Source organism: Rhinolophus ferrumequinum, chromosome 26 (genome assembly GCF_004115265.2).
Source record: "Rhinolophus ferrumequinum isolate MPI-CBG mRhiFer1 chromosome 26, mRhiFer1_v1.p, whole genome shotgun sequence".
NCBI classification, from domain to species: Eukaryota; Metazoa; Chordata; class Mammalia; order Chiroptera; family Rhinolophidae; genus Rhinolophus; species Rhinolophus ferrumequinum.
The window spans coordinates 3,850,689-3,878,218 of NC_046309.1; the positions used below are offsets into that span (position 1 = coordinate 3,850,689).

At 58.5% G+C, this 27,530-nt stretch overlaps 2 protein-coding genes and 1 long non-coding RNA gene across 6 annotated transcripts; 2 read left to right on the plus strand and 1 right to left on the minus strand.

Annotated features, from left to right (window-relative positions):
• Window positions 1-1,727: 1,727 nt before the first annotated feature.
• ATG9B (autophagy related 9B) lies at window positions 1,728-9,779 on the plus strand. Of its 4 annotated transcripts, none has more exons than XM_033099102.1 (14): window positions 1,728-2,632; window positions 2,763-2,806; window positions 2,986-3,050; window positions 3,217-3,378; window positions 3,901-4,042; window positions 5,438-6,192; window positions 6,349-6,502; window positions 6,714-6,893; window positions 7,439-7,675; window positions 7,854-7,987; window positions 8,157-8,253; window positions 8,441-8,564; window positions 8,651-8,792; window positions 8,953-9,090. In XM_033099102.1, the coding sequence occupies exons 1-13, from the start codon at window positions 2,083-2,085 to the stop codon at window positions 8,776-8,778; spliced, it is 2,772 nt and encodes a 923-aa protein (XP_032954993.1). In that variant the 5' UTR covers window positions 1,728-2,082; the 3' UTR covers window positions 8,779-8,792; window positions 8,953-9,090. The 4 variants fall into 4 exon arrangements, with proteins under 4 accessions (XP_032954993.1, XP_032954994.1, XP_032954995.1 ...); XM_033099103.1 differs by lacking the exon at window positions 8,441-8,564 and having other exon boundaries at window positions 1,729-2,085; window positions 2,279-2,632; window positions 8,953-9,779; XM_033099104.1 differs by lacking the exon at window positions 8,441-8,564 and having other exon boundaries at window positions 1,729-2,085; window positions 2,488-2,632; window positions 8,953-9,779.
• Window positions 9,780-9,914: 135 nt separating this feature from the next.
• On the minus strand, window positions 9,915-26,129 carry NOS3 (nitric oxide synthase 3). The gene is made up of 26 exons (XM_033099105.1): window positions 25,927-26,129; window positions 24,489-24,591; window positions 24,034-24,182; window positions 23,681-23,843; window positions 22,334-22,425; window positions 22,108-22,249; window positions 21,701-21,840; window positions 21,418-21,592; window positions 20,751-20,852; window positions 20,001-20,195; window positions 19,808-19,881; window positions 19,480-19,624; window positions 19,168-19,272; window positions 17,564-17,631; window positions 17,004-17,120; window positions 16,724-16,898; window positions 14,891-15,023; window positions 14,692-14,770; window positions 14,413-14,600; window positions 13,733-13,905; window positions 13,243-13,453; window positions 13,072-13,159; window positions 11,919-12,040; window positions 11,018-11,166; window positions 10,459-10,653; window positions 9,915-10,282 (listed from the first exon to the last, which is right to left on the minus strand). Exons 1-26 carry the CDS (start codon window positions 26,082-26,084, stop codon window positions 10,121-10,123), a joined length of 3,603 nt encoding a protein of 1,200 aa, XP_032954996.1. The 5' UTR covers window positions 26,085-26,129; the 3' UTR covers window positions 9,915-10,120.
• Window positions 10,555-14,827, plus strand: LOC117018218 (uncharacterized). Its single transcript, XR_004422188.1, has 3 exons — window positions 10,555-10,647; window positions 14,150-14,194; window positions 14,712-14,827. It is a non-coding gene; the product is annotated as an uncharacterized LOC117018218 (long non-coding RNA).
• Window positions 26,130-27,530: the final 1,401 nt, after the last annotated feature.

Sequence of the window (27,530 nt, forward strand, 5' to 3'; positions counted from 1 at the left end):
CCCTGGGTCTCCAGGGAGTGTAGAGTGCTGGCTCTGGGGAAAGAAGAGACGAGAATCGGCTACGGAGTTATTTTCAAAATACGTGCACGTGCCTTGCCACCCACTCCGCTCTCCCGGGGGAGTCAGAGCTGTGGGGACGGCAGCGACATATATTTGAGAAAAAACTCCCCCGGTGATTCTGATACGCTCCCCCTACACACTCAGATGGAGGTCAGGTAGCTTATGAAGGCGCGACCTCAGACCCATCTCCCCCAGAGAGACCGCAGGTCAGGCTGACTTGCCTGAGGCTCCCACCACACAGCTCTTGAACCTCTGTTTAGGGCTTATTTATTTCTTCCGTGTAATTATTTGTTTGCGTTGCTGCCTCCCCCACTGGGCTGTGACTTCTTTTGGGTAGTGGCTCTGTCTTGTTCATCTATTCCTCCTGCCCCTCCAAATGCCTGGCAGGAAAAAAGTGCCCTTTATAATAAATGGATTTGAACCAGGGGTGGTGAGGAAGCTGTACATGGATGAATCTGGGGTGGAACAAGGTAGGAAAATGTGCTAGGAGTAGTTTGAGGTTGGGCTGGGTGTCTGGAGAGGGTGTATGTGAGGGATCCAGATGTGAACGGTGGGATATTGAGGTGAATGAGGTTGAGGAGAGACCAGACAAAACCCCACATAACCCATCTTGACAGAAGTCTCAGAGAGAGCATGGGAAATTCCTAGCCCTTCTACAATATGGGATTCCCTCTGGGGCACTAGGATGGCACCTCTAGAAGAGGTGAATCTTGTTATAGCTCTGCCTCCTGATCAGGGATAAAATTACGCAAATCCTGACCTAGGATGACAGTTCCCCTCCCAGGAAGGAGGCACAGAAGGAGAATCAGGCATATCTGGACTCAAATTTTGGGGGCAGTTTTATGATTGATTGCCTCCATAATCCTCCAGTGAACAATCTGGGAAGCACTCTGTTTCTCTCTTTAGTTCATGGAGACGCCCCTACATCAACCCTTGGGCCTAAGCCCTGGAGGCCGGGCATCTCAGTGGCTGAGTCAGCACCCCAGGCATGGACTTCAGTAGGAAACCTGGTGATTCAGGGCTTCAAGAATGGCGTTGGACAAGCCACCAGACCAGCTGCCTGGGCCTCTTCCTCCTCCTCGCTGAGGTGGCAACAAGGAACTCAATGAGCTCATCCCTGAGTACCCAAATTATCCTTCCAAATCCTGGACCCCCGGCTGCCCGCTGCTGGTTCAAGGGCCCCAGAAACTAGATCAGGTCTTGGGGGACAGGGTTTCCGTGGTCAAGAGGATGATGAGGTATACATAATGGAACTTCCAAGGAGCCCCACTTTTCTACTGTAAACTCCAAGACCTGCTTCTCACATCTAAGAGAGCTTCCTCTCCTTTCTTCCCTTTCTTCCTCTCCCCAACCTGGCAGCTGCAAAGTCAGGCAGTCTCCCCTCTTCCCTTGCTGTTATTGTCACAAACAAAATAGTAGCCTTTTCTTTCCTTTTTCTTTCTTTCTTTCTTTCCTTCTTTCTTTCTTTCTTTCTTTCTTTCTTTCTTCCTTCCTTCCTTCCTTCCTTCCTTCCTTCCTTCCTTCCTTCCTTCCTTCCTTCTTTTGGTCACAAAGCATTTCTCTGTTGGTCACTGTGTGTGTGTGTAGAGAGAGAAGACAAGATTTTAAGAAATCAGAGGTTTAATATCTTGGCTCCATAGACTTATAATCCTTTGATAAGGTGTTCCTTTTGCTTTTGTTAATTTTGGCTGCTACTCTCTGGCATCCCCTTTAAATCCACTTGAAGTCTGAAGATGGGACGAGAGGTGTCCCCTCTGGTCTCCTTCAGCCTCTGCCTCTCCACCTAACACCCCTCCCAGGCACAGAGGTGGGGCCCTGACAGCTTTGGCTGAAGGTTGCCCTGGAAAGGGGTGTGATGCTTTAGACAGGTGGCTGTGAGCTGGGACGCCTGGGGCCTGCCCCAAGTGAGTCACTGCTGTTGTTGTCACCGTCCTGTTGAAGTCCCTGCTCAGCTCCCCAGACCTCTGTGGAAACAGCAGCAGCTCCCATCTTTCAGAAATTTCAGGAGAAGCCACCAGCCTGATGGTGAGGAGAATGGGCTGGGGGGGGAGCCGGGGTCGGCTGGGGCAGTGGGGAGACCTGGGGCCGGCATCAGTGCCCCTCCTCCCCATGCCACTGCCTCCTCTTCCTGCTCCTCCATGTCGGGGGTCTGGGGGAGGGAGGGTCTCCATCTTCTCTCTGTCCGCTGCGCCTCACACAAGAAGTGCGCCTTCCTCAGTTCCTCCTCCAGCCCCAGGGCGCCCCTGCTCAGCTGTGCAGGCCCCAGGGGCTTCTCAGCCTCGCCACAGTGCCCTCCCCAGCCTAGCCACCCCCGCAACACATGTAGGGCGCGTGATGACACCCATCTCTGCTCCCCCCTCCTGGGGTTCCCATTCCACCCCACCCTTGGCCTCGGTGACTCCCCCTGCTTCGTGCCGATGCCCCCAGGGCAGTCCTGGGCTGCGGATAGGCCCTCTAATTCCCGAGCAGGATTATGAACGGCTGGAGGACTGTGACCCTGAGGGCTCCCAAGATTCACCCCTCCAGGGGGAGGAACAGCAGCCCCTGCTTCATGTGCCTGAAGGGCTCAGAGGTGAGCGTGTGGCAGTGGGACTGTGGGGGGAGGGGAGTGCGAGGGCCTGGGGGTTGAGGCAGCAGGGTGAGAGCGGGGAGAGCTCCCTCAGATGAGAGCCGAGTCCCAGCGCTCTCCTCTCTGTGCCCAGGCTCTTGGCACCACATCCAGAACCTGGACAGCTTCTTCACCAAGATATCCTTTGTGCTGGGCCTGGCAGCGGTGGCAGGGGAGGGCTCCTTGGCACTGGCGCCATTCTTGGCAGGGGGACTCTGAGGGTTCAGTAGGTTGAGGGACTTGTTGGGGCAGTGAGGGGGAGGAGTACTCAGGAAAGGCCATTATGCCTCAGGCTTATTTCTTGACACGCTGGCTACATCTACGGCTATCACCAGAGGAATGGCTTTGCCTGTATCCTGCTGGAGGATGTCTTCCAACTGGGGTGAGTTGCTTGTCCCTGCAGGGCCTGCTACTTCAAGTCCACCCAGGGCCGCCCCAAGCAGCCCAGGGGCCCAGCTGTGTGGGCAGGAAGACCCACACTGCCCTGGAGGCTGGGCCGAGGCCCACCCACCCCTCAGGCCTGATCACTGCATTCCCTGCTCTTCCAGACAATTTGTTTTCATCGTCACCTTAACGACCTTCCTCCTTCGCTGCGTGGATTACAATGTTCTCTTTGCCAACCAACCAAATAACCGGACAAGACCTGGGCTGCCTCACAGCAAAGTGACCTTGTCGGATGCCATCCTACCTTCATCCCACTGCGCCCAGCAGTGAGTGACAACCAGTGGGAGGAGTGGGTGGGGCAGACAGCAGACCAGAGGCCACTCCCCCTCACTTTGTCCCTCAGGCTGGATCATTGGTTCTCCAAAGTTTGGGTCTCAGGACACCTGTATATACTTAAAATTGATGGAGAACCCCACGAGCTTTTATTCATGAGACTCATATCTGTATGTACCTTACTAGAGGGTAAAATTGAGGACAGCTTTAAAACTTTAAGAATGCATAAGCACATCTTCCACTGGCTGTCAATGTGACGTCACGTAGCCTCTGGAAAACTCCACTGTACACTCGTGAGAGAATGAGAGAGAATGACAATGGCAGAAAATATTAGTATTATCTGAAAAAAGTTTTGACCATGCAGACATTTGCAACGGTTTCGGGGACCCCCAGGACCCATCTTTTGAGAAACAATGGTCTTGCTAGATGCCCTCCATGCCCTTCCCGTTGCTCTCCCAGTCTCATCTCCCTTTCTAGAGGGTTCCATTTCTGGCGCTATGTCCTCCCACCCCCAGGATCCGCTCCAGCCCCCTGCTGGTCTTCCTTCTCATCCTGGCTGCGGCCTTCTGGCTGGTCCAGCTGCTTCGCTCAGTCTGCAACCTCTTCAGCTACTGGGACATCCAGGTGTTTTACAGGGAGGCCCTGCACATCCCCCCGGTGAGCGGGGTGGGCGTGTTTGGGTGGAGGGGTGCCATGTGCGGGGGCAGAGGACAGGGCCGGAGTGGGGGCTGTACAGACAGAGGGGCCCACTGAAAAGCAGGCAGAAGGCCTCATTGACACCTACCCTAGACCCCAAATAACGTTACTCCCCATTTATAAAACACGGTCCTCACCCTAGTGGAGCTTAGTTGATTTAGATGGGTTATAAAAGATGACTTATAGTCACATGCTGATGGTGTTTGGAGGAGGGCCGGTCATCTGGCTTTATAGAACAGGAGGAATTGGGGTGGGGCAGGGAAGGACAGGAGGCAGGGAGGCAGTCCAAGCCCCTATGCGGGAAGCGGGTAGCTTCTGTGGGCAGCACTGAGATTTACCCACCGGCCTGCACCTGAGTGTTCAGGCCCTGTCGGGTGACACTACTCTCCTTTGTGGCCTCACCCCCTATTGCAGTCACCCACTGCATGGGGTGACTTCACTCTTCCTCCCCGTCCCGCTTTGCCCTTTCTTCCCTCCCTGTCTTGCTCACACTCCTTGCTCTGTACCTCAGTTCTTCCTTGAAGGCACTACTCAAAGGCTACCTTCTGCAGCTGGCTTCCCTTGCTCCCCTCAGAGGTCTAGAGCCTTCTGCATGCCCTCCTGCACAGCCAATGGGGGGTTCTAGAAAGCCCCCCTGAGTAGGGAAGCACTAGGCATAGTCCAAGGAGTACCAGGAGGGCCAGGGCAGAGGCAGGGGTGAGACCACTGATCCTCCAGGAGGCTGCTCACCCTTCTCTTTCTCCTCCCTTCTTTCCCCTCCTTCCCTGTTACTTCCAGGGGAAGGGGAGCCCCTGGGATGGACTGGACAGGCTGGCCTGGGGCAGCTGGGTGAAACTGGGCTAAAATGAGGTTTGCAGAGGCGCTCCAAGAGAGATCTGCACCCCACACGTGGACACAGCCGGTGTCTTGGGAAGGTTACTGTGCTGATGGAGTGGGATGGGGCTGGGGATCTGAAAGCATGCTGAGACGTGAGGCGTGAGGCTTCCGGAACATGTTCAGTGTCTTCTGTGTGTCGGACTGCTGGGACGGGGAGGGCGCTGAGGAAAACCTGCTCTTAAGGGGCTGAGGTCAAATACCTGAAGAGATGAACTTATGAGGTATCATTGGGGAGCACGTGACTCATGGCCTCAAGAGCAACACAATTCAGAAGAGGGTGAAAGGAAGTAGGAAGGTCCCTGGTGAGCGAACCAGTTAGGGGAGGGCAGAAGTCAGAAGTGCCAGGTTTCCCGCCTGAGGGACACTGGTGAGGACGGTGGGAAGGGGGCGCTGAGGCATGTGGCTCACGACATGGTGAGTTTGGACATCGCCATGCAGAGGACTGCAGGTCGCTGGCCCTCACCCGTCCCTCGTCCTCAGGAGGAGCTCAGCTCCGTGCCCTGGGCCGAGGTGCAGTCGCGCCTCCTGGCGTTGCAGAGGAGCGGGGGCCTGTGCGTGCAGCCGCGGCCGCTGACGGAGCTGGACGTCCACCACCGTATCCTGCGCTACACCAACTACCAGGTGGCGCTGGCCAACAAGGGCCTGCTGCCGGCCCGTTGCGCGCTGCCCTGGGGAGGCTGTGCGGCCTTCCTCAGCCGCGGCCTGGCCCTCAACGTCGACCTGCTCCTGTTCCGCGGGCCCTTCTCGCTCTTCCGCGGGGGCTGGGAACTGCCCGACGCCTACAAGCGCAGCGACCAGAGGGGCGCCCTGGCTGCGCGCTGGCGGCTCACCGTGCTGGTGCTGGCCGCCGTGAACCTGGCGCTGAGCCCGCTGGTGCTGGCTTGGCAGGTGCTGCATGCCTTCTACAGCCACGCGGAGCTGCTGCGGCGAGAGCCTGGCGCGCTGGGGGCGCGCCGCTGGTCCCGCCTGGCCCGCCTGCAGCTGCGCCATTTCAACGAGTTGCCACACGAGCTGCGCTCTCGCCTGGCCCGCGCCTACCGCCCCGCGGCCGCCTTCCTGCGAGCCGCCGCGCCCCCCGCGCCCCTGCTGGCGCTGCTGGCCCGCCAGCTGGTTTTCTTCGCCGGCGCGCTCTTCGCAGCGCTGCTCGTTCTCACCGTCTACGACGAGGATGTGCTCGCCGTGGAGCACGTGCTGACCGCCATGACCGCGCTCGGGGTGACGGTCACTGTGGCCAGGTGCGGCGGAAGTTGCGGGGAGCGGGGATTCCGCCGACCTGGGGCGGAGCCCTCCGCGATCCCGACCCCTCCCACCGCCAGCGCCCCCCAGCCCTGCCTCCCAGTCGCACATCCTCCTAACCGCAGGCCCCTTTCCCACCCGACCCCGCCCTCCAGGTCTTTCCTTCCGGACGAGCAGTGCCAGGGTCGCTCCCCGCAGCTCCTCCTGCAGTCGGCTTTGGCTCACATGCATTACCTCCCGGAGGAGCCCGGCGCGGCCGGCAGGGCCAGCGCTTACCGGCAGATGGCGCGGCTGTTGCAATACCGAGCGGTGAGGGTCGAGACCCGAGGGGTGCTGCTCCAGAGGGATGCTGTGCAGTCCGCGGCACCTGGCAAAGGGCGTGGACTGGCTATCCCAGGATGCAGGGTGCGGGGAATGAGCGTTCCTGCCCTGGCCAGCGTCCCTGGGGGGCCTCTTGGTCCTCATCACGATCGTGGGCAGCCTCAGCAACCTCTTCTCATCCTCACCCCTGCTTTCCCAGGTGTCCCTCCTGGAGGAGCTTCTCTCCCCTCTCCTCACCCCGCTGTTTCTGCTCTTCTGGTTTCGCCCTCGTGCCCTGGAGATTATTGACTTTTTTCATCATTTCACTGTGGATGTGGCTGGGGTTGGTGACATCTGTTCCTTTGCCCTGATGGATGTGAAGCGCCACGGCCATCCTCAGGTTAGAGTCCTTCTCTGGGTGTGCGGGGTGGTGGTCAGATAGCGGTTTGTTCCTCAGCTCCATCGCTTGCCACCTGTGACCCTGAGCTAGTCACTTCCCTTCCCTGTTTCTTAGTGTCCTCATCTGTCACATGAGGACAATGACCATAGTCAATGAGCAGGGCTGTGTGAAGATTACATGACATGATGTGTGTACAACCCTAGCGACAGTAAATGGGAGTAAAGGCCGCCAGAGAGGTAGAGAAATGAGCTGGCCAGCGGTTGGGGCTGGAGTGAGTCCGGGCATCCCCACCCAGGCCTCAGGCCAGCCCTGGGTCTGGTGGGCACAGGTTTGCAAAGCAATGAGCCCGTCCTCTCTTCCATTGCTGGGTCTGGACCCAGGTCTTGCTCTGCTGCTGTTTTGGGGTGATCTTGAGCAAATCCCCGTCGTAGCCTTCATTCTTTTCACCTGGAAACGGGAGCTAATGTTTCCTGTCCCCCTACCCCACGAGGCTTCCACTGCAGCTATAAAAGCAGTGTCCACAGCTTTTCCTTTTTTTCTCTCAGTGGCTCTCAGCAGGCCAGACAGAGGCCTCCCAATCTCAGCGTGCAGAGGATGGAAAGACTGAGCTCTCCCTGATGAGGTTCTCCCTGGTACACCCACAATGGCGCCCCCCAGGGCACAGCTCCAAGTTCCTGGGGCACCTTCGGGGCCGAGTACAACAAGATGCAGCCACCTGGGGCGCTACCTCCGTTCGCAGCCCCTCCACCCCTGGGGTGCTCAGCGACTCTTCCTCCCCTCTGGTGAGCCGCAGCCTGGCCTGCCTTCTGGCCTCACCACCTGCCACTCCGCCTCTCCTCCTCTGCCTCACCGTTTATATTAACCTGCTCACTCACTGGTCCAGCCTGCTCTCCCACCTTGCTGAGACCTCCGCCCTCCCTTTCTGTTCTCTCTTCTGACCCCCTCTTCTCTTGCTCCCAGCCGGAGACCGTCCTGGCCAACCTCTTGGTGCACCCCCTGCTGCCCCCACGGGACCTGAGCCCCACAGCCCCCTGCCCAGCTGCAGCCACTGCCAGCCTCCTGGCCTCCATTTCGCGAATTGCCCAGGACCCCAGGTAAGGGGTGGGGGCCTGAAATGCAGGGGAGCAGGGGTGGTGAGGCTGACCCTCCAGGGGAGGATTCAGGAGCACTGGGGGGGGCATAGGAAGGGGAGGTCAAGCCTGGCCCTCCTCATGGGGTGCGGGGGAGGGGCATGTCTTTGATCTACTGCACTATCTGTTCCAGCTGTGTGTCCCCAGGAGGAACCAGGGGCCAGAAGCTGGCGCAGCTCCCAGAGCTTGCTTCTGCTGAGATGAGTCTCCATGCCATCTACCTGCACCAGGTGAGTAGAGGGTGCCAAAAAGAGAAATGTGCGTAGAGCAGCTGCACAAAATGGAGGCTGGGGAAGGTAAGAAAATACCCAGTAGGAGCTAGGGGAAGAGGTTTCAAATCCCTCTGCACCTAGCCCAGGGCCTGGGCCTTGCACTGTGGGGCAGGAGGGAGCCCTCATTCCTCTTTGTTACATTTAGCTCCATCAGCAGCAGCAGCAGGAACTGTGGGGCGAGGCCTCAGCTTCCTCCTTGCCCAGGCCCTGGGCCAGCCCCCCGCAGACACTCTCGCCTGATGAGGAGAAGCCATCCTGGTCAAGTGATGGTGAGGCAAGCAGGGTGTGCAGCGGACAGACCCTGGGCAGACAGCAGGCATCATGGGACTGCCCCGCTGACGGCTTTTCTCGTTAGGTTCCAGCCCTGCCTCCAGCCCCAGACAGCAGTGGAGAACCCAGAGGACCCAGACTCTCCCCCCTGGAGCGTTTCAGGAGACCACGGACACCCAGAAGGAGCCTGGCCAGGCCCCTAGCACTGACTGAAAGGGCTCCTCAGGGTCAGTATTGTCCAACTGTGGTGGGGGCAGGATGAATAGGAAATTGGGTGGAGCCAGACTTGGAGGGATGGGAACAGTGGTGGGCACTCAGGGTGAGGGGGTGATCATCTCTGGAACCGAACCCCCTGGACTGCTTGCCAAGAGCCTTCTCCTCCCTCAGGTTCCCTGGCTTCTCCAGCCACAGGAGATCGGACGAGGTGGAGTAGAAGAACACACCGAGCTCTCTTTAGGGATCCCCCCCCCCACAGATGCTTTAGTTGGGCAGAACTTGGGGGTCACTGATGAACTCGCCCCAGAGAGCACAGAAAGGGTAGGAGAGGAGATGCCAAAGGCATCTGGAAACAAGTCTTAGAGACAATCTCCCCATGGAGGGGAGAAGGGTACATACCCCGAATTAGCTGTCCTGGGGTGGTTGCCTGGGGAGAAGTCCTCAAGTATCCCCAAGGTGGGGGCAAGGCCAAGGCAGAGGCCAAGCCAGGTGAAAGGGAAACAGTGAGGGATGGGACCAAGAGACACGTGTGGCTCTTCAGGTTCCCATGGGATTTGTGGAGGGGGGCCATGGGGACTTGGGAGTGGAAAGCCTAGCCAGGGCTGATGTTCTCAGAGTTCCACAGCGGTGTGATGTCTGAGGAAGTGGGTGTGGCTCCTTATCCTGTCTAAAACAAGCAGTAAAGATTGCTCATGGCTGCGTCACACATCTTTGAGACCTTGGTCTCTGGCACCCCCATTCCTGGCAGCGGAGGGCAGTCAAGAGCAAGGGAGCAGCGCCGGAGAACTGCCTGTGACTGTCTGGGTCCGAGTGGAGCAGTAGAGGAGGACTCCCTGGCAAAGAATTGCCGCCCCCACATCTGCACAAGTTAAAGGACAGAGCTTATCATTCTATCATTTTAATCCGCCCGGCTGGGTTAGGCATCTCAGCAGCTCCCATAACATCTGGTTCAGTCTCTTATGGTGAATCTTCAATAATAAATATTTCAATGATTTGGAGATTAAGTTTTAAGATAAGATATTCCTGGGAGAGGTACGGCAAATCTAAAATTCACCTCGAGAACCCGGAGCGGGTGACAGCAGGCCCTGGAATACCACTGCTGGGAGCGGCCTTCCACATTCAGTGAGAGCCAGGTAGGGAACCAGGGCTAGAGAAAGACGTTTCGCTCATTCCTGGGGGTTAGGAGAGTCTCCGCAGACTCTGGACAGACGTGGGAAGGCACCTCGGGAGGAGAGGGAGAGGTGGCTGGTCTTGGGCAGGCCGACAGGAGAGCGGCAGCGCCGCGGAGGGCTGACGGCCCCTCTCCGGGAACTGGGATGGAAAGCGAGAAAGAGGGCTCTCAGGGGCCGGGGGTGTCTGGGCCGGGAGTGTCGAACGCCCAGGGCACTGCTCCCCGTAGACGCCGATCCTGCAAGGAAAAGCTCTGGGTGCGTATGCGGCTTGTCACCTCCTGGGTGCGTAGCGTGAGCCCGAAAATGTCCTCGTGATAGCGTTGCTGATCCTGCGGGGATAGAGAACGGATCAGAACCCGAGTCGGAGATCCGCGCGGGAGCGTGCTCCGCCCCTATCAGGACTCCGCCCCGCCGGGGCCCCGCCTCTGGCTCCGCCCCTGTTAGGACTACGCCCCGCCCAGGCCCTGGCCGGGTCCCGCCCCGGAATGGTCCTGCCCCTTGGCACCCGCAGCACGCCGATGACGTCGCCGGCCTCGTCCAGCTCCATGTCGCCCTCTGTCGCCAGTATGCGCTGCACTGTCTGCAGGACGCTGGTTGCCATAGTGACATCGCCGCAGACAAACATGTGGCCTCGTTCGAGGCACAGCACGCGGTGCACCTCAGCGGCCAGCTCTGTCCGCAGGATGTCCTGCACGTAGGTCTGAGGGGAGGTGGAGTTAGGGGCAGGTCCAGCAGGGAACAGGCCGGGAGGGGAGGGAAGGTCCCGGGGTGAAAAGATTTACTGCGGGCCTGATGGGGCCTAAGTGAGCTGGGATGGCGTCTACAGAGGTGTAGTGAAACCGGGGCGGGGCTTGGGTGAGAGCGTGAGACCAAAAGGGGCTTTGGGCTCGCTGTGGGCAGAGTGGGGGCGGGGACTGCTGTGTCTGGAAGCTGAGGGGCGGGGCGGGGTGTGTGTATTGGAGGGGGCGGGGCTTGGCCTGGGCTTGTCCTCCCCGCGGGAGCGCGCATCGGTCCTCCCCGCGTCCCTAGCTGCTGGGTACCCTTGCGCCCTCAGAGTCCCGCACCTTGGGGCTGTTGGGTTCCCGGGAGAAGGCAGTGAGGACGCGGCCAAACACCCCGCGCTGCTGGGCATCCTGCACCTCGTCGCGGTAGAGGTGGTCCAGCTGGGAGCATCGGCAGCCGAACACCAAGGTCATGGGGGCGGGCTGCAACCCTGCAAGCAGCACTGTGGCTTGGGAGAGCCCCCTCTGTCGGGGCGCAGCCCTAGCGACACCTCCCATTGGCTGCTTTCGCCTAGGCGCACAGCCCACACCTTTCAGCTGTTTGGCCTCTAGGATAGTGCAGTGCAGGACCCACTTTTCAAAGACCCTGCCTGAGCTGGATGCCAAGCTCACAGGTGGTGCCTTTCCTCGGGTGGCGCTAGAACGTGGGGCTTCTGACTCAGAGTTCCATGTGCTTTGCACCGTCTAACACTATAGTTCTGGGGCTCTATCTAGTCCCTTCCTTGCTCCAACCCCATTTTCTCCCACACCTTCAGCTCCCACACTTCCTACCTTTCTCTCACTCACAGTCTCCTTCTTTTGATTTACCAGTTGCCCTGGGCACCCTTTGTAGCTTCCTTGGGTCTTGGACACACCTAGGTGAGCTCCCGTCACAGTCCAGCGTCTGCCTGGGGAATTTCTGTCTCCTGAGTCCCAGCCCCATCCTCTCCAGACTTCCGGTTCCTTTTGTCCTTTATCCACTCCAACACTATGTGCCAGCACCAGGAAGCCAGACCAACGGGGCACTGCCCTGGCATCTAGACCCTCCCCTCCTCGTGGTGTAATAAGCTTCTTTTCATCTTTGCGGCCCATTTCTTGCCCTCTTTCCTACCTGGTTCCTGCATTCCAGCCCCACCCTTTGTCCCTAGATTGGGTGACTACTTCCTGCCTTCCAGTCCTTCCTGCTCTTGGCCCCCAGCCTCACCTTTGCTCTCAATGTCGTGCAGCCGCTCCTGCCAAAATCCCCGGAAGGGGGCTATGCCAGTGCCTGGGCCCACCAAGATGCAGGGCAAGTTGGGGTCAGGTGGCAGCCGGAAGGAGGGAGCCCTAGCAGAGAGACATTCCGTTAGGCTCCCTTCACTTCCCAGCTCCCCCTTCTTAATGAGCCTTTGGCGGGGTGGAGAGCGGAGAGCTCAGCTTCTGTTGATAATTGAGTTAATACTTGTCAAGTGCTTACAACAGTGTCTAGTTCATAGTAAACACGATGTGTTTATTAAAAGAACTCTGCTAGCTGGCAGAAGCTCCCTGGATCTGTGGTTTCTAGAAGTTGGGACACAGGAAATACAGTTCAAATTTGAATTGAAGAATATTTTGATGTCTCAGTTTAGGAGATTTAGAAACTAGGAGAAGGGAAGGGAAGGGAAGGGACAGTCTCGTGGTTCATAATGAGTTCACTGAGTGTGTTAATTTTAAACTGTATCCTCAATATTGGTATTTGGTTTGTATTCAGTAGATTGCTACTGAATTTGTAATTTAGCCTCCTGGATGAGTTTGGGTCAGTGGGCCTAGCTGGTTCCATCCTGCAAACTCTTCACATACCCACCGGGGACTTTTGACTCCTGGCTGCTGGATGGGGCGACTTCTGAACACAGCATGAGGGAAGGATGTCCTGAGAGTCCTCATTGATCCTTTAGTGACCTAACCAGTTCTCCCTGGACTGAGTAGGGACTTATTCTTGAGTGGGCACCGTTCCCAGGTGCCATGCCTCCCAATATCAGACTGACTCCAAGGATGTAGCAAGGGACACAGTACATCTTCTAAAAGCAACAGGGCCTGCTGGTTGAACCCCAGCCCTGCCCCTGGGAGCTGCAGTTTCAGGGCAGGACCCTACGTCCAAATTGGTTAAAGGCCCAAAGCGGAGCCTAAGTTCCAAAGCGCCTTAGCTTGGACTCACCATCCTTGACGTGTTAAGTGAGTCTTCCCTGCCCCCTCGCCAAAGCTCCCCCCTCGCCCTGTGTAACCCCCACACAGCTCTCCAGCTGTCCCAGCCCTCTGTGGGGCACTTTCTCCACTCCTGCTTGGACAGACACTCTCTTCTTAGTGCCCCTTTCCCCTCGGCCCCCACAGTGCTCACTTACCCCCTGATGAAGCAGGGGACAGGGTCTCCAGCTTTGAGTTGGCTCAGCCACGTGGAGCAGACTCCGTAGTGCAGGGGCCCTAGCCCATCTAGTTGGGGCGGAGGGGAGCCAGTGAGCAGCCTGTTGGGGGTCACGGTGTGGCCCTGGCCCTGGCCGCCTCCCCAGCCTCACCCTGGGTCCTGTATGCCAGCACGGCCACTGTGAGGTGGATCTCTCCTGGGCGGGCGCTGGGTGCTGAGCTGACTGAGTAGTACCGAGGCTGCAGCAGGGGCAGCTGGGTGAGGAGCAGGGGGGCAGGCAGTGCCACCGAGGGAAACTGTTCCAGTACCTCCAGCAGCGTGGGGCACCGGAACCACTTCCACTCCTCGTAGCGCCGGGGGTCCTGGTGGGGACAGGGTGCAGTGGGCTTGGAACATCTAGCTCTCCCTGCTGATCTCCCTTCTTGACCCCTCCCGAGCCTAGCCTTCTCCCCGGTTCAGGCCAACGAATGTTTGTCCAGCACCTTCTCTGTGCCCAGCGCTTTAGGACCTTGAGAATTCTGAGATGAATTAGTAACTGAGCTGGGTCTTAGAGCCCCAGTACCTGTTAGCCAGGTGGGCTCCCTTCCTCCCAGCTCTTCCCGCCTCACTAGCCCCTGCTCCTCTCTGGGGTGCCCCCCAACCTGGCTGAGGGTCTCCAGCTCCTGCTGTTCACTGGGCTCTTCAGCCAGGGTGCTGAGCAGTCGAAGGAGTCGAGGGCTGGGCGTGGAAGTGATGTCCAGGAAGAAGGTGAGAGCTTGGCGCAGCGTGCACGGGGGTAGCCGGGGGTCCCGCACCCAGCCTGGGGGAGGGCCGCCTGGGGGTGGGGCACAGGGGAGCTCTGAGGAAGGGGCCAAGCCAGAACTGCATTGTCTGGGAGGTGATAATTGCTTCTTGGTGGGGTACATGGGGACTGACCATGCTGTTTGGTGACCTTGCCCTTGAACAGCTGTGCTGGGCTTGTCTGGGCAGCCCTCATGCATTTGTTTGGGGGCCCCTGCCTGGATTGGCTTGGTCTTTGCCTCTCTTCCTCTCTCCCACCCAATTTATTTCCTTCCCAGGCACTGGTGTGGCAGAAGGTAGACCGCATGCCAGCTACTGAGCAGGTTAGGTTGCCAGCGCGAGGAGACAGACTTTTGGGGGGGTGTGGGGATAGGTTCCGGGAAAGGAGCCGTGCTCTGTGGACTGTCCAGCAACAAGGCCAGCCTGGCAGGAGGTGGCACAGCCAGCAGTGAGCAGATATATAGCAACGCTCTGCCAGGTGCTGAACCCAGGGGACCCTGGGGCACGGGGAGGAGCAGGCTCTCAGACCGTGCCTTCTCACCAGGGCTGCCCTTCTCCAGCTGCTCCACTGCCACAGGCTCGCCCGGTGGTGGCGGGTCCTCCACACGGCTCAGCAGCGCCTCCACGAGGCCTGGCCGATTGGGCGGGCAGACGCCGATGTGGTCCCCGGGCTGGTACTGGAGCCCCTCCTGGCCTCCAGTGTCCAGGCGTACCAGGATCGTGGCCCGGCTGGGGGTGGGGACAGAGGGCAGTTACAGGGGGCAGGAGGCAGATTGTGGGAGGCGGAGGGACAGGGACAGGTGGGGGATGTCTTCCTCACGTGGACTTGCTGCTTTGCAGGTTTTCCACTGAGAGGACTGTGGCTTGGAACATCTTCCGTCTGTGCACGTGGATCAGGCCTGGGGAGGGGGCAGACGAGGCTGAGCCTAAGGCAGGGAGGCTGCTGTGCCTGCAGGTTAGTCCTGGGACCCTGGGGAGTCCAGAGGTCCATCAGGGCCGGGGGGAGGTCAGGGCCACACCTGTCAGCAGCTGGAGGCCCTCAGCCTGAACACTCAGCCGGTACCTCTGGCGCTTCCAGCTCCGTTTGGGGCTGAATATGTCCCGGGCGGCGGCCTTAGCATCCTCTCCCACACAGAAGGTCTCACAGGAGGCCTGAGGAGCAAGGAGGAGAGGGCAGAGGAGCTCAGGCGCCTGATGTGAGAGGTGGAGCTGGGTCTGTTGGGTCCCCAGTTGCCACCTTCCATTCATGGGGTTGTGAGTTCCATCTGAGGCTCAAGGACAACTGTGGGATTGGCAGCCAGAGTGGCAGGAGGGAGAATGGCATTGAAACGGGTTGAGGCTGTGGCACCTCGTTCTTCAGCCCAAGTCATGCCTCGGCCGCTGTGCTAGCTATCTCTCTGCACATATTTGTGTCACACCCATTAGTTACTTAATCTGGTGTGTTGGTCTCGTGTGCCAGGGATCACAGTGCTTGGCACATGGTAGCACCCAGCGAATGCATCTCTTGTTGTCTGTGTTCAGATCTGCATTCAAATTCTGACTTCTACACTTGCAGTAAACTGCCTTACTTTACATCTCACATCTTTCCATCTCATTAGGTTCCCGTGAAGATGAAATGAGATACTTTATATAAAGCTCCTAAGAGCTTTATGGAGTGGGGCCATGGAGGGGTCTCCGGCAGGTCTGTCCTCCCCTGTACTGCTCACAAAGGGCTGGAGGGGGCCCCTGGGGCCGGGCCCTGGGAAGGTGCGTGTTTTATTTGTTTCTGCTCAGGCACAAGTCTGGCAAACTGCTTGGCAAGTCCCTGGCTTGCAATCTGGGGCTCATCCACGTTGGGTTGCTCCCTCTCCTGCCACCCCGTATCACCAGTCCTGTTAATCTTTCTTTTGTGTGTACAAAGTCTTATATCTCTTCCTTCCTTCCTTGGCCCCCTCCCTTCCTTCCTCCTCTCACTGCTACCACCCTAGTTAGCTCAGAGCCTTCCTGCTTCCAGTTGGATGTTCCCTCCAGCTGACCCTGTGCCTCTAGAGGACATTCCTAAACTTCATGTTGTGCCCCTTCCCTCTTGTCCCACTCCTAACTTCCGGTTGCTTCCCTTTGTCTGGATTCTTTCGCCTTGTTTTCTATTCCTGCCTCTCCTCCCAGTCTGGGCCTGTTTGTCCAGCTTGACATTCTCCCCAGCAAACCCTCCACCTGTGCCAGGTGGCCTCCCCAGCCCACTTCTGAGGATGCCCTCGTCCTCTCCATCAGTCCAGACCTGCTGAGCTCAATCCTGGGAGCCCTGGAGGGGAGCCCCCTTCAGGTTCAGGCACAATCCCCAGACCAGGCAGAGCTGCCTCTGGAGGAAGTCCAGGCTGAGAAAGTCACAGCCCTGGGACCTGCCCCTCCTTGCATTCTCCTGGCCCAGGACCCCCTCCAGTCCAAGCCTGTCTGGCTTCTGATTTCCTGGAGTTTCTGTGCTGGCGTCAGCTCCAGCTCTGTCTAGCTTTTTCTTGATCCTTTCCCTCTCCCTCCATCCTGCCCGCCCTGGGCAGGGGCACCTGCTCTCATTCCTTCCCTTTGTGCACCTACTGAGGCTCCTGCCTGCCAGGGTCCTGCCTGCTCTCTTCTGCCTGGGTCCGGCCCCTCCTGTGTCGTTAGGGTCCTGTTGTCCACTAGTCAGGACCGAGCCAAAATAAGGGTGGACTTTGGAAGGAACAGGAAGGGACCAGAAAACCAAACAGAATTGGGGCAGCAGTGAGGCCCCCAGTCTCAGTATTGCAGGCCTCAATGGGGAGGTGTCCAGGAGTGAGTCAGAATTGGGGTTCGAGGGGTGGCGGGGATCGGATGTCGGGACAGGCCCAGGGTGTCACCTGGAAGGCAGCCTTGGCCCAGCCACGGAAGGACTCCTCCTGACCGCACAGCTCATCACCCTGGCCCAGTTGCAGAAGCCGCTCCCCACCCAGCTCTTCCAGTCGTGTGTCCACCGCACGAGCAAAAGCGCAGAAGTGGGGGTATGCCCGGGAACCCAGCCCGAACACACAGAACCTGGGGGCAGGGAGCCGTCACAGAAGCCCATCCCTGTCCCGCCCTGCCCATGTGTGTCCAGGGGGCTCGCCCTTCCAGCGCGCCTCCCCTTAGAGGCCCCCAGACCTGAGGGTCCCCAGTGCCCCCGCGCTGTCTGTATTACTGGACTCCTTTCTCTTCCGCCGCCAGGAGGACACCAGCGGGTCTGAGCAAGAGACACTGTTGAAGCGGATTTTGTAACTCCTGGCAAGAGAAGACAAAGACAAGGGGGTCACAGGGGACTGGAGACATGGCACAGGTGCAGACCTAGGCAGGGGACAGCTTTAGGGTCTCTGCACTGGGGACAGAAAAGGCCCTGCCCTGGGGCTTGGCTTCGCTTTCTGCAGCAGACTTGGGACGGGAGCCGAGGGCCAGCGCCCTAGGGCCAGCACCCTAGGGCTCTCTGGACCACTGGGCTCTGCTCTCCTTCCCTCCACTCTCTGAAAGCCACGTCCTCTTAGAGTCCTGGGGACTGCGTGTGGGCAGGTCGCAGGAAGGAGGCAGTGCGAGGCTGTGTGAGGCCCAGGCCTGCTCCATCTGTCCTCCAGCTTTTGGAGGCACAGAGGGGGAACTCTTCAGACCTCCTTTCCTCTGTGTCTCCAAATGCCTCCCTGCCCCCATCTGCCTGAAGCTCCCACCCCACTCACCTGTGCTGCTCCGGCCGAGGGGAGCTGTTGTAGGGGCCAGACATCTCCATCAGGGCCGCTGCGAAGCTCTGCAGGGGTGGGGGGTAGGGGGGGAAGTGTTGGCATCACGGTTAGTGTTGTTTTATTTCAAACAATACAGAAGGTGAAAACTGGACCGGGCTGGCCCTTACTGTGATTTGTAACTTTTAATTAGTTTTGAAATTTTCAAAAGAGTTATTGGCTTTTTGAAAACATTCCAGAAGCGTGTAAAGTAATAAAAGAAAAAATCTGCCCCTGTCTTCCCTCCAGTCTTACTCCGCAAGGCGTGGGCACTATTGATAATTGTTTGACACGCCAGCTCTTGTCCGCCATACTTACACACATATCTGGATTTATAGTTTTTTAAAAAAGTAAAAATGGGACCAATATACCCATTTCCTGTGGGGTACACACCTAGGTTTGCACCATTTTTTAAAATTTGAGGTAAACTTTACATACATTGAAATGCACAGAACTGAAGGGAGCAGTTCAATCCATTTGGCTGTTCAGTAGTTAAAAAAACAAAGTTAAACATACATCTACCCGATGACCCAGCAATTCCACTCCTGGGTATTTTTCCAAGAGAAATGAAAACATAAGCCCACAAAGGCCTTGCACAAGAATGTTCATAACAGCTTTATTCATAAGAGCCAAGCACTGGAACCGGCCCAAGTGTGTGTCCACAGGATAGTGGAGAAACACACTGGGTGTATTCACACAGCAAGGCTGCACAGCCGTGGGGAACGCGCAACTGTGTCACCCAACTGCAAGATGAGCCTTGAAAGCAGGCCGAGCTGAGCGAAAGAAGCCACAAAGGAGTCAGAATGGTGGCGCTTCTGGTGGGGAGCTTGGGAAGGGGGTTGACTGGGGGAATCGACAAGGGAACTTTCGGGGGTGATGGAAATGTTCTAGATCTTCATAGAGTGGTGGGTCACATAGCTATAAATACTTTTATAGCAAACAAAAGCTAGTGATTCCATTTTTCTTTCAAAGGCAGATCAGAATGAGGGCTGGAAGGGCCAGCAAGGCAGGGCGGAAGTCTTAGGTCAGAGTTTCCACTGTAGGTGTTAAGAAGGCATTTACCACTGAGAAGCCTGTCGGCAGAAAGGCACCAGAAATGAATGGAGACCGAGAAGCTTGAAAGAGAATGGTCAACAATCAAGCGACCATTCAAATGAGTGGTGGTACTCTAGTTTGTTTAAGGTTTGTTCAGAAAGTGAAGTGACCTACTCTCTGCTGAGATTGGAGCAGGGCTCTTTTCTTTTGTTAAGCAGAAAAAGCTGAAATTGCATATGAAGTGGAGTATTCCTGTTTTTCTCATTTGTCAATGTCCAAGAGCAGTCTAACAGAAAGTGCCTTCAGCGTGATAAACACTTGCACTGATAATGGAAATGACGTGGGGACACAGTTACGCAATGTGTGTGTCGGGGGCAGCCCGTGGGTGGGCCTGGAGTGTGGCTTGTGCAGGTCACAGTCCGGGGGACTCTCCGGGCGTCTCCACTTTCCACTGGGGAGCGGGGGTCCTGCCCAGCCACTCCAGTGCAGTCTCCCCTCATTCCCAGTGGCCCCTTTCTTGCAGGCCTCACCTCTCCGTTCTCTGGGGGATCCCCATTCCCAAATGTGCTGGTCACCACCAACACCAGCGTCTCGTGCTCGAGGGACACCACGTCATACTCATCCATGCACAGGACCTGGGGGTGAGGAGAAGACAGACGTCCTGATGCCCCATCCTTCTCACTCTGGCCCTCCCGGGGGCCCCGTCTCGCTCTGACTCCCTGTGGATCCCTGGAGTCCTCGTGGGCCTTGACTTGTGAACCTCTCCTGTCTTCCAGGCCGCATCTGAGGATGCTGGCGGACCCCCTCTTTCCAGATCCCTGCTCTCTTGGGCTCAGCCCTACCCGAGGGTCGAAAGCCTTCCGGAAGAGCCTCCCCAGCTGCTGTGCGTAGCTCTGGGCCCGGCCGGTCTCGGAGCCATACAGGATTGTCGCTTTCACTCGCTTGGCCATCACAGTGCCCATGAGTGAGGCAGAAATCTTCACTGCACTGTGGGAAAGGGTGGGGTGAAGGGGGTCCCAGCACATGGAGCTGGGCCTCCCCAAGTGCACAGTCCAAGCAAGGTCTTGGGGCGCTGAGTGGTGGGTGTGGAGGGCTGGTGCCCAGACCACTGCTGCGGCTGGTCCCCGCCCCCCCAGGGTGGGGGAAATGGCAGCACGCCTAGGTACCTACTTGGCCACTTCCTTAAAGGTCTTCTTCCTGGTGATGCCAGCACCCTTGGCTGCGCTCCCCTTCCAGGGGTCTGGCTGCAGGGGAGTGAGGGGAGTGGAAGGGGGAGGTGAGTCAAGAAAATAGAAGTTTGGAGGCCCCTGGGGCCTGCTTTGTTAGAGCTGGCCCCATTGGGCAAAGCCAGTGGGGTGGGCACCTGGTAGCGGAAGGCAGGGGACAGGAAATAGTTGACCATCTCCTGATGGAAGACAGGGGTGAGGCTGCCCGAGATCGGGGGCACGATCCAGGCCCAATCGGCAGGGCAGCCCCCCCTCGCCTTCTGCTCGTTCTCCAGGTGCTTCATGAAGGAGGATGTAGCAGCGTGGTGGTCCACAATGGTCACTTTGGCCAGCTGGGGTGAGGGAGGGAGGGGAGGGGCTTAGACTCAGCCTGCAGGCCCCACCAGTTGTCACCCCAAACCCTACTGTGCCCTGGGTCACCCCAAATCTAACATACTGTGCAGCATCACCCCTGACTGAAGCATGCATGGTCATGCTCAAAGCTCAATATGCAAAGCAGCTTCAAACTCCGCTATTTGTATGCCTTGCCCCCAACCTCGTATCTTAAACCTTGACACCCCAGACAAGTATTCAGCAGGCACTATTTTCCCCAAACTACAATGCTCGGCACGCCCTTGATCCTGGAACTAGAGTTTCTAGACTCCAGTGCGTCCCGCAAACTTCAATCCCCAGTGTGCCCTGGGAACCGGAATTACTGAGCGCGCATGCGTCAGCAGTACCTGGAACAGTACGTGCTGTGTCCCCAGAACTGCAGGCCCACGGGCCCCCGTAACACTTAGACTGTGGAACTCCTTCCCGCCCGCCGGCTCACTCCTGCCCCGGTTCATAAGAGCCTCCTTGCTTCCAGCCCCAGCCCTTGCCCTCCTGGCCAGTCTGGGCCTGCGGACCTGGTAACTGTGCAGGACAGCCAAGTTGATTTCCACCGCTGCCTTGTCTTTCCACAGGGATGAGGTGGTCCGGGTATCTAGGTCCATGCAGACAGCCACGTCCTAGGAGCAGGGGTGCATGGCGTTGGTAGGGGCTGGGTGGTGGGGAGTGGACGGAGAGCATCTTTGTCTCAAACTTGTGAGTGGAGGGAGCGAGGGCGGGGGCGTGGACTCCGGGAGGCCTGACGGCCTAGTTTGGGGCTGGTTCAGGTTCTTGCCGGCAAGCGCACCACAGAGCAGAAAGGGACACTTCTCAGTCATTTCTCAGCCCTGGGCCTCCATTTCCCATCTCTAAAATGGGTCTTAACATTTTTGGGGGTCAAGGTCAGCTGTGAGAATCTGATGAAAGCGAAAGATCTATAGATCCCATCTCCAGAAAAATAACTACATACTTTTGACCCTTGAACAAGGTGGGGTTGAGCTGCGCAAGGTCCACCTATAGGCAGGATCCCCCAATCGACCCTTGCAGTTGCTCGCACGCACGCATGCACGCACGCCCAGCCTAATTCTAGCTTAGGAGGGAGCCTTGGCCCTATGCTCAGACTCTGCCCTGGCTGGCGTTGTGTAGATGTATTTGTGAGTCAAAACCTGCAGCCCCTGCCCCCGGGGCCCACCCTCGGGCGCTCACCTCCAGGATGTTGTAGCGGTGCGGGTCACACAGGTTGCGCGTGCCGATCTCCGAGCTCATGTACCAGCCGCTGAAAGGGGCCGCGGGGAACTCCAGGCCCCCGATTTCCAGCAGCATGTTGGACACGGCCGGGAGGGCGTACCAGCGCAGGCCCAGCGCCGCGAACCACTCCAGCCTGGGGGCGTGGGTGGGCGCCGGGGTCAGGCGCCTGGGGAGACTTGCCTGCCTGGCCACCCCCTAGGCAGCCCCCTCCTCCACCTGACCCAGTCCCTGTCGTGCTCACGTGGGGTGCTCCAGGGGCACCTCGAGGACGAGCTCGGAGGGCAGAGTGAAGAGTTCTGGGGGCTCATCTGGGGCCTGGAGCAGCAAGGGCAGCACGTCGAAGCGGCCATTTCCTGGGGTCCAGCCGTGCTGGGTGCAGAGCTGCAGGGAGCAGGGCCAGAGTCAGGTCCGGCCCAGCGTCGTGCCCTCCTCAGCGACTCCTTCTTTAGCCATCAACCGCCCTTCACCTCACGGATCCCCGGGTGGCTGGATCTCCATGCCCACCCAGGGACCCCCTTCTTGGCATTTCCCATCCTTCATCTCAGTCAGGGTCCCCTGTCCCTGCTTCAGTGACTCTTCTTTGGCCCCCCTGCTTCACCCCAGAGCCCTCACTGCTGGCTTCCCCCTTCTCCGCCTCCCTGTGCCCACCTCGGTGATCTCCACGTTGGCTGGGTCCCCCCGCACTGAGCCGTCCTGCTGCCTGTAGCCCGCGTAGCGCACAAGTTGGCTGTTCCAGATTCGGAAGTCTCCACGGCCCGGGACGCGCTGGGGGAACACTGTGATGGCTGAGCTGGCATGGGACGAGAGCTGGTCAGAGCCCCAACTCCTCTGCGGTCAGGAGGAGAAGTGGGTGTGGCGGGTTGGGGACACTCACCGAAGGTTGCCCCGGTTGGTGGCATACTTGACGTGGCTACAGATGTAGGTGAACATCTCCTGGGCAGAGCTGCAATCCCGGGCATCAAACACCTGAGCCAGCCGAGGTGAGGGGACGGGAGGGAGACAGGGACTTGAGGCCAGCTCCAGGAGAAGGTAAGGAAATGGCGGAAGGAGTAGCAACCTCGTCTGCAGCCTTCGATGGCTGGGGTGTCACTCAGTGTGAGAGCTATGGTTCTTTCTCCTCTGGGGAGCCTCCCTGACCATTCGTACCCTTCCTGCCCTGTACTCCGCACACCCGGATAGCCTGCTCTGCTTCTTATCTCCATCCCTGCAGAAGCCACTCGATACCTGGTACAGTCACTGCCCATTCCCGTAGACTGAGGAAGGGCACGGACTGATGAGGAGACGTGGGTGTGAGTTCCCTATTAGCCACTGTGCGTAAGCAAAAGCAGGCGACTGAGCCAGTCACCTGACGCTCCTCAAGCACATTGATGATGGGAAGGAAGGGTGGCTGTACTAGATGGCCACCAGGGACTCTGCCCATCCTGGCATTTTGATGCTAGGAAAGACATCTTGACTGGCTGAGTGGAGGCCCCAGCAGGAGGCTGGGAGGTCCCTTTCCTGTCTGAGGGAGGAGGAGACTTGTGTTAGTCACAGGGCAGGAGGTGGCAGCGTCTGGCCTGGGGCCAAGGAGGGATGTAACAGTGAGGGGGTCAAATATGGAAGCTCGGATGGGTTCAAAGTTGAGGTAGCACTTTGAACAACTTAGAGCGCTATGCGGGTGTCACACCGGATGGTTCTTATTTGACTCCTTTGGGATTTACTGAGCATGTGGCTTTATCCTAAATTCTTTGGTGGCCAGTTACAGTAAGGAGGCCAAGGTCACAGATTTAGTTCCGTTGTGGGTCAACTTGTTTCTCTTAGTGCCAGTCTGTTCTAGTAGTGCAGGCTGGCTTTGAGTCACGTGGCAGGGCATGGAGGGAGCAGTGTGTTTGGGGTGAAGGGCCCGGACTGGGCAAGTAAAGCCCACATGAGGAAGCAGACAGGGGCCTTTTCCAGAAGGCAGCTTCTGTTGCTTTTGACCCCCAAGGATCACTGCTCAGCTGTTCTCACCGACCTGGTATGTCTGGGTGTTTCTCTGGTAAGGCACTGCTATGGGGCTTAACAACCAGGTGTCAGCTACTGGGAGAGGGCTCCCAGGGGGCCAGTCTCTACAGAAACGGGCAGGGATCTCCCCATTGCTCGGGACCCCCCAGGGAAGCCTCAGGAGCTGCCCACACCTGTCCTCTCCTCTCCTCTTTCGTGTCCCCCAGTTCCCATCCTGCTGCCTGCTAGCCAGCCATACCTGCAGCTTCCCCCACTGGATCCGGCCCACGCAGCGGGGAGCGTTGCGCCAGGCCTGCTTGGCTCCGAACACCAGCTCGCTCTCCCGGAGCTGGTAGGTGCCTGTGGCTGCCACCTCGGCTTCTACCTCCTGAAGCCGCTGCTCGTGGGCCTGGGAGCCGCTCCTGTAGAGGAGAAGGCAGCAGAAGGAAGTCTTGTGGGTTACAGAGGGCTCCCAGGCTCCCTGTGGCTATTGGGGGGAGGCCAGTAGGTGCTGAGCTCAGGCCCCGTGTGGGTGGTATCAGGATGGCGGCTGGGAGTGGATCCTGGGGAAGGACTGGGGGGGTGGCTGTGGGTGTCAGGTCAGGGTCACACCTCTTGATGGAGCTGTAGTACTGGTTGATAAAGTCCTTGGCCTGGCTCAGCAGCTGCTCAGGGGGTGGAGGGCCCTTGGAGGGCCGGCTCTGCAGTTTCCGTGGAAATACCAGGGAGCCCAGGCAGCGTCTTGGGGTGCAGGGTCCGTCCTAGATCGAGGTGGGGGGCAGAGGTGGAGAAAGCAGGGAGCACAAATGTCAGGGCCAGGTCAGGGTGCAGGGGCCAGGGTAGGGGTGCAGAGGGAGGGTGGGCCTGGGGAGGTGAGGGTTCAGTGCTGGGGCTGAGACTGGAAATGGGGTGAGGTTGGGCTGCGTTAGTGCAAGACTCCAGCAGGGCTTGGGGCAAGGGCTGGAGGTTGAGAGTCACCAGCGTCCCCTGCATGTCCCTTAGCTCCTCTGGTTCTTCCCGGTCTCGCCCTCCTGACCCCGATTTGGGATGGGGGACTCCTGCCTTACCTGTTGTGCCTGGGCACTCAGGGTGTCATACGTGATGCTCCCCACCTCCCAGTTCTTCACACGAGGGAACTTCGGCCCCTCCGGAGGCTGGGTGAGCGGGGGGCTGTGGGGAGCCAGGGTGGGGTCATGGGGGTCGAGTGTGTTTCCTTTTGGGTGTACCCCAGAGACCCCTCTGACAGCAATCATAATCCCAATGATTTTGTTGTTGCTTGCCATATGCTTTCTTTGATATTTTCTCACCCCATAACAACCTTGGGAGGGAGGCAATATTTGTATCCCATTGACAGAGGAGGGACCTGAGGCTCAGAGAAGTTAGGTATCTTGCCAAGGACCACACGGGCAGAGCTGGTCCCTTCCATACCCAGGCCTGCCTGACTCCTTCCACGGCCTCCTGATGCTCAGCCAGACCCGGGGTTGCCGGGGCCGTGGCGCTGAGCCCCTGAGGCCCTGGCCCAGGGCTGGGTTCTCATCCCCATGCAGGGCTCACATCGCCTCTGGACACGGGGTGTCCAACCCCTTGAAATTGTGATGAGCCCTACCGTCAGGGGGTAGAGGACCGAGCAGAGTTCAGGGAAGCCCAGCAGGGACTCGTCAGCCCAGATTTCCCTCCCCGCTTACACCCCTCCTGACGGGGGCCCGTCGTGTGAAGGGAAGCCTCGGAGGCCTTATCACTTCCTCCCAGAGCCACCAGGCCAGCCTCGGGGAGGAAGGGAGGGACACAGGGCCGGGTGCGCCTGTGTGCAGCCCTTCCCACAGAGCTGCCTGGAGCCCCAGCACCGTGCTCCGTCTGCCACCCCACCTGGCTACCACCTCGGCCTTCCTCTCTTCAGGAGCTTCTGCCCCAGGGAGGCTGCTTTGGGGGGCTGGGGCTGCCCAGTCAGTCTTGGGGTTGATAGTTACTAGGGGGAGGGGCTTGGAGCATGGGGAAAATGGCCTAACTGCTCTGTCTTCTCAGCCTCCCTCCCCAAGGGCCTGCGTCTCCTGCCTCAGCTCTCCTTTTTCCATGAGTCCTGTGTTCTGGCTGTCCTATAACTATCCCCCTGCTCCTTTCTTCTGTTAAATAATCATCACTGTTTGTGGAACACTTGCCATGAGCTAGAAACTTAAAACTATAGCAAGTACATTATATCCCTATTTTAGATAAATGAAGGCTCAGAGAGGTTAAGTAACTTGCTCAAAGTCAGACAGCTCTTGGCAGCACAGCAGCATTCAAACCCTGGCGATTCAAACCTGGTAAGTTGGTACCCTTCCCTCCGACTTTCACCTTCTGCCTGCTGGCCCTGATCCTGGTCTCTCGTCTGAGTCCCCCTGACAGCACTTTTGCGTTGGCGATATGGCCCTCCTGGCTGGGCTGCAGGCGCCAGCCCTTTCAAACCCCGGCCTTCAGGCCTGGACACCCGCCCTTTTGTCACTTGCTCCTAGCCCCTGTGGCCCTCACCTGTGGTCTGGCGCAGGCGGGGGTACAGGTGCTGGCGTGCGGCTGGGCTCAGACGACGGGGTAGCTGGGGCCTGCTTTCCGCACAGCCCAAGGCCCAGCCCCAGCCCCAGGCCGCAGGGCGGCCCCGGCTCCTGGCCCACGCTCTTTAAGTTGCCCATATCGGCCTCACTTCAGCTCTGCTGCTCTGAGCAGAGCCCGGGCCTTTTCCTTTTTTCCTTAGGAAGGGGAGGGGGCTCTCCGGTGCTGGCCCTCGCCCCGCCCCTGTCCCACACACAATGGGACAGGAACAAGGCAGCTGGGAGGCTGTGAAGCCTCGGCTCCCTGCCCGCCAGCCCAGAGGGTGGGGAGCCGGACGCCTGGGTTCCGCTCCAAGGACTAGGGCTGATAAGTGGGAACACAGGTGTCCAGCAGTACTCTGGGGCTGGAGGGCAGGAGTGGGGTGTGGAAGGAATGGCAGGGTGGACAACCAGAGAACCAGAAAGGCCCTTCTGTTGTATCAGACCAGGGGACGCCTTCCATCTGGCCCTGGCTGGCAGTGGCCTGAGGGGTCGAGTGGAAGGTGAGCACTGTGTTACTAGCAGGGGATGAGTCCCAGACTCTTCGTGACCACAGGGACCCCTGGGGTCGCCCCCTTCACCACCCGCGCTACGTCTAAGCACTCCTGGACTCCCGCCTTAGAGTCCTTTTGGAACAGGCCCAATGGGGACGCAGGGACCCTTTGTCCTTGAGTCTGGCATTAGGGCATCCCTTCCCCTCCCAGCACCAATTTCCTGGAACCCCCGCCCCCTGTGACTCAAGTGGGGGACACAAAATTGCAGGAAGCTGCCATCTAGGGCCTCCACCCCCACCCTGTCATCCAGTGACGCAGGATTCCCTGGGGGCATTAGGTCAGCAGATAGACACAGCATTCAGGGCCAAGGCAGGGACTGCCCCCTGGGGAGAGCTTGGAGCCCTAGCAAGACTTTGATGTTAGGGAAACTATAATTCCCAGAGAGCCAGTGGCACACAGCAGCCTTCTTCTGGCACCTTGGAGAGCAGTGCATGCTGGGGCTTGTAGTCCTAAGCCATCTGGGGGCTGGAGAAAGGCCATGAACCAGGGGCATCACAGGTCCAAGCCTTGTAGATTTGAGACCACAGGGACTAAGAGAAACTGCAAGAAAGAGATGGAAGTTGAGAAACTGGGACAGGCAGAGACTGGGAGAGGCAGGCAGGCAGACAAACAAACATGTAGATTTGTGTTGGCTGGACTCCTTTGGAAAGTAGTGGAGGATAGAATTGGGGTGGGCCTGGGTGGGGGGCAGGCTGGCGGATCGGCCGGAAGGAATGGGCTGTGCTGTGAACTCTGGGGTCACACCAAGAAGGTGGTAGGGTCTGCCAGTTGGAGGGAGGACAAGCCTGAACTCCTGGATACCCGGAGAGCTTTGCTGCCTGTCTCTCAGCGAAGGGGCAGGTAAGAGAGAGGAAGAAACGCAAGATCTATGCTCAGTCCAGACCTGTGCCTGTGGTGCAGGAGCCCGAGGCCCCACCCCACTCGCGCCCCTTTCCCTTGAGGCAGGAGATGGCATCCAGGTCCCACCTCTCAGATATTTTCACCCATGATAGCC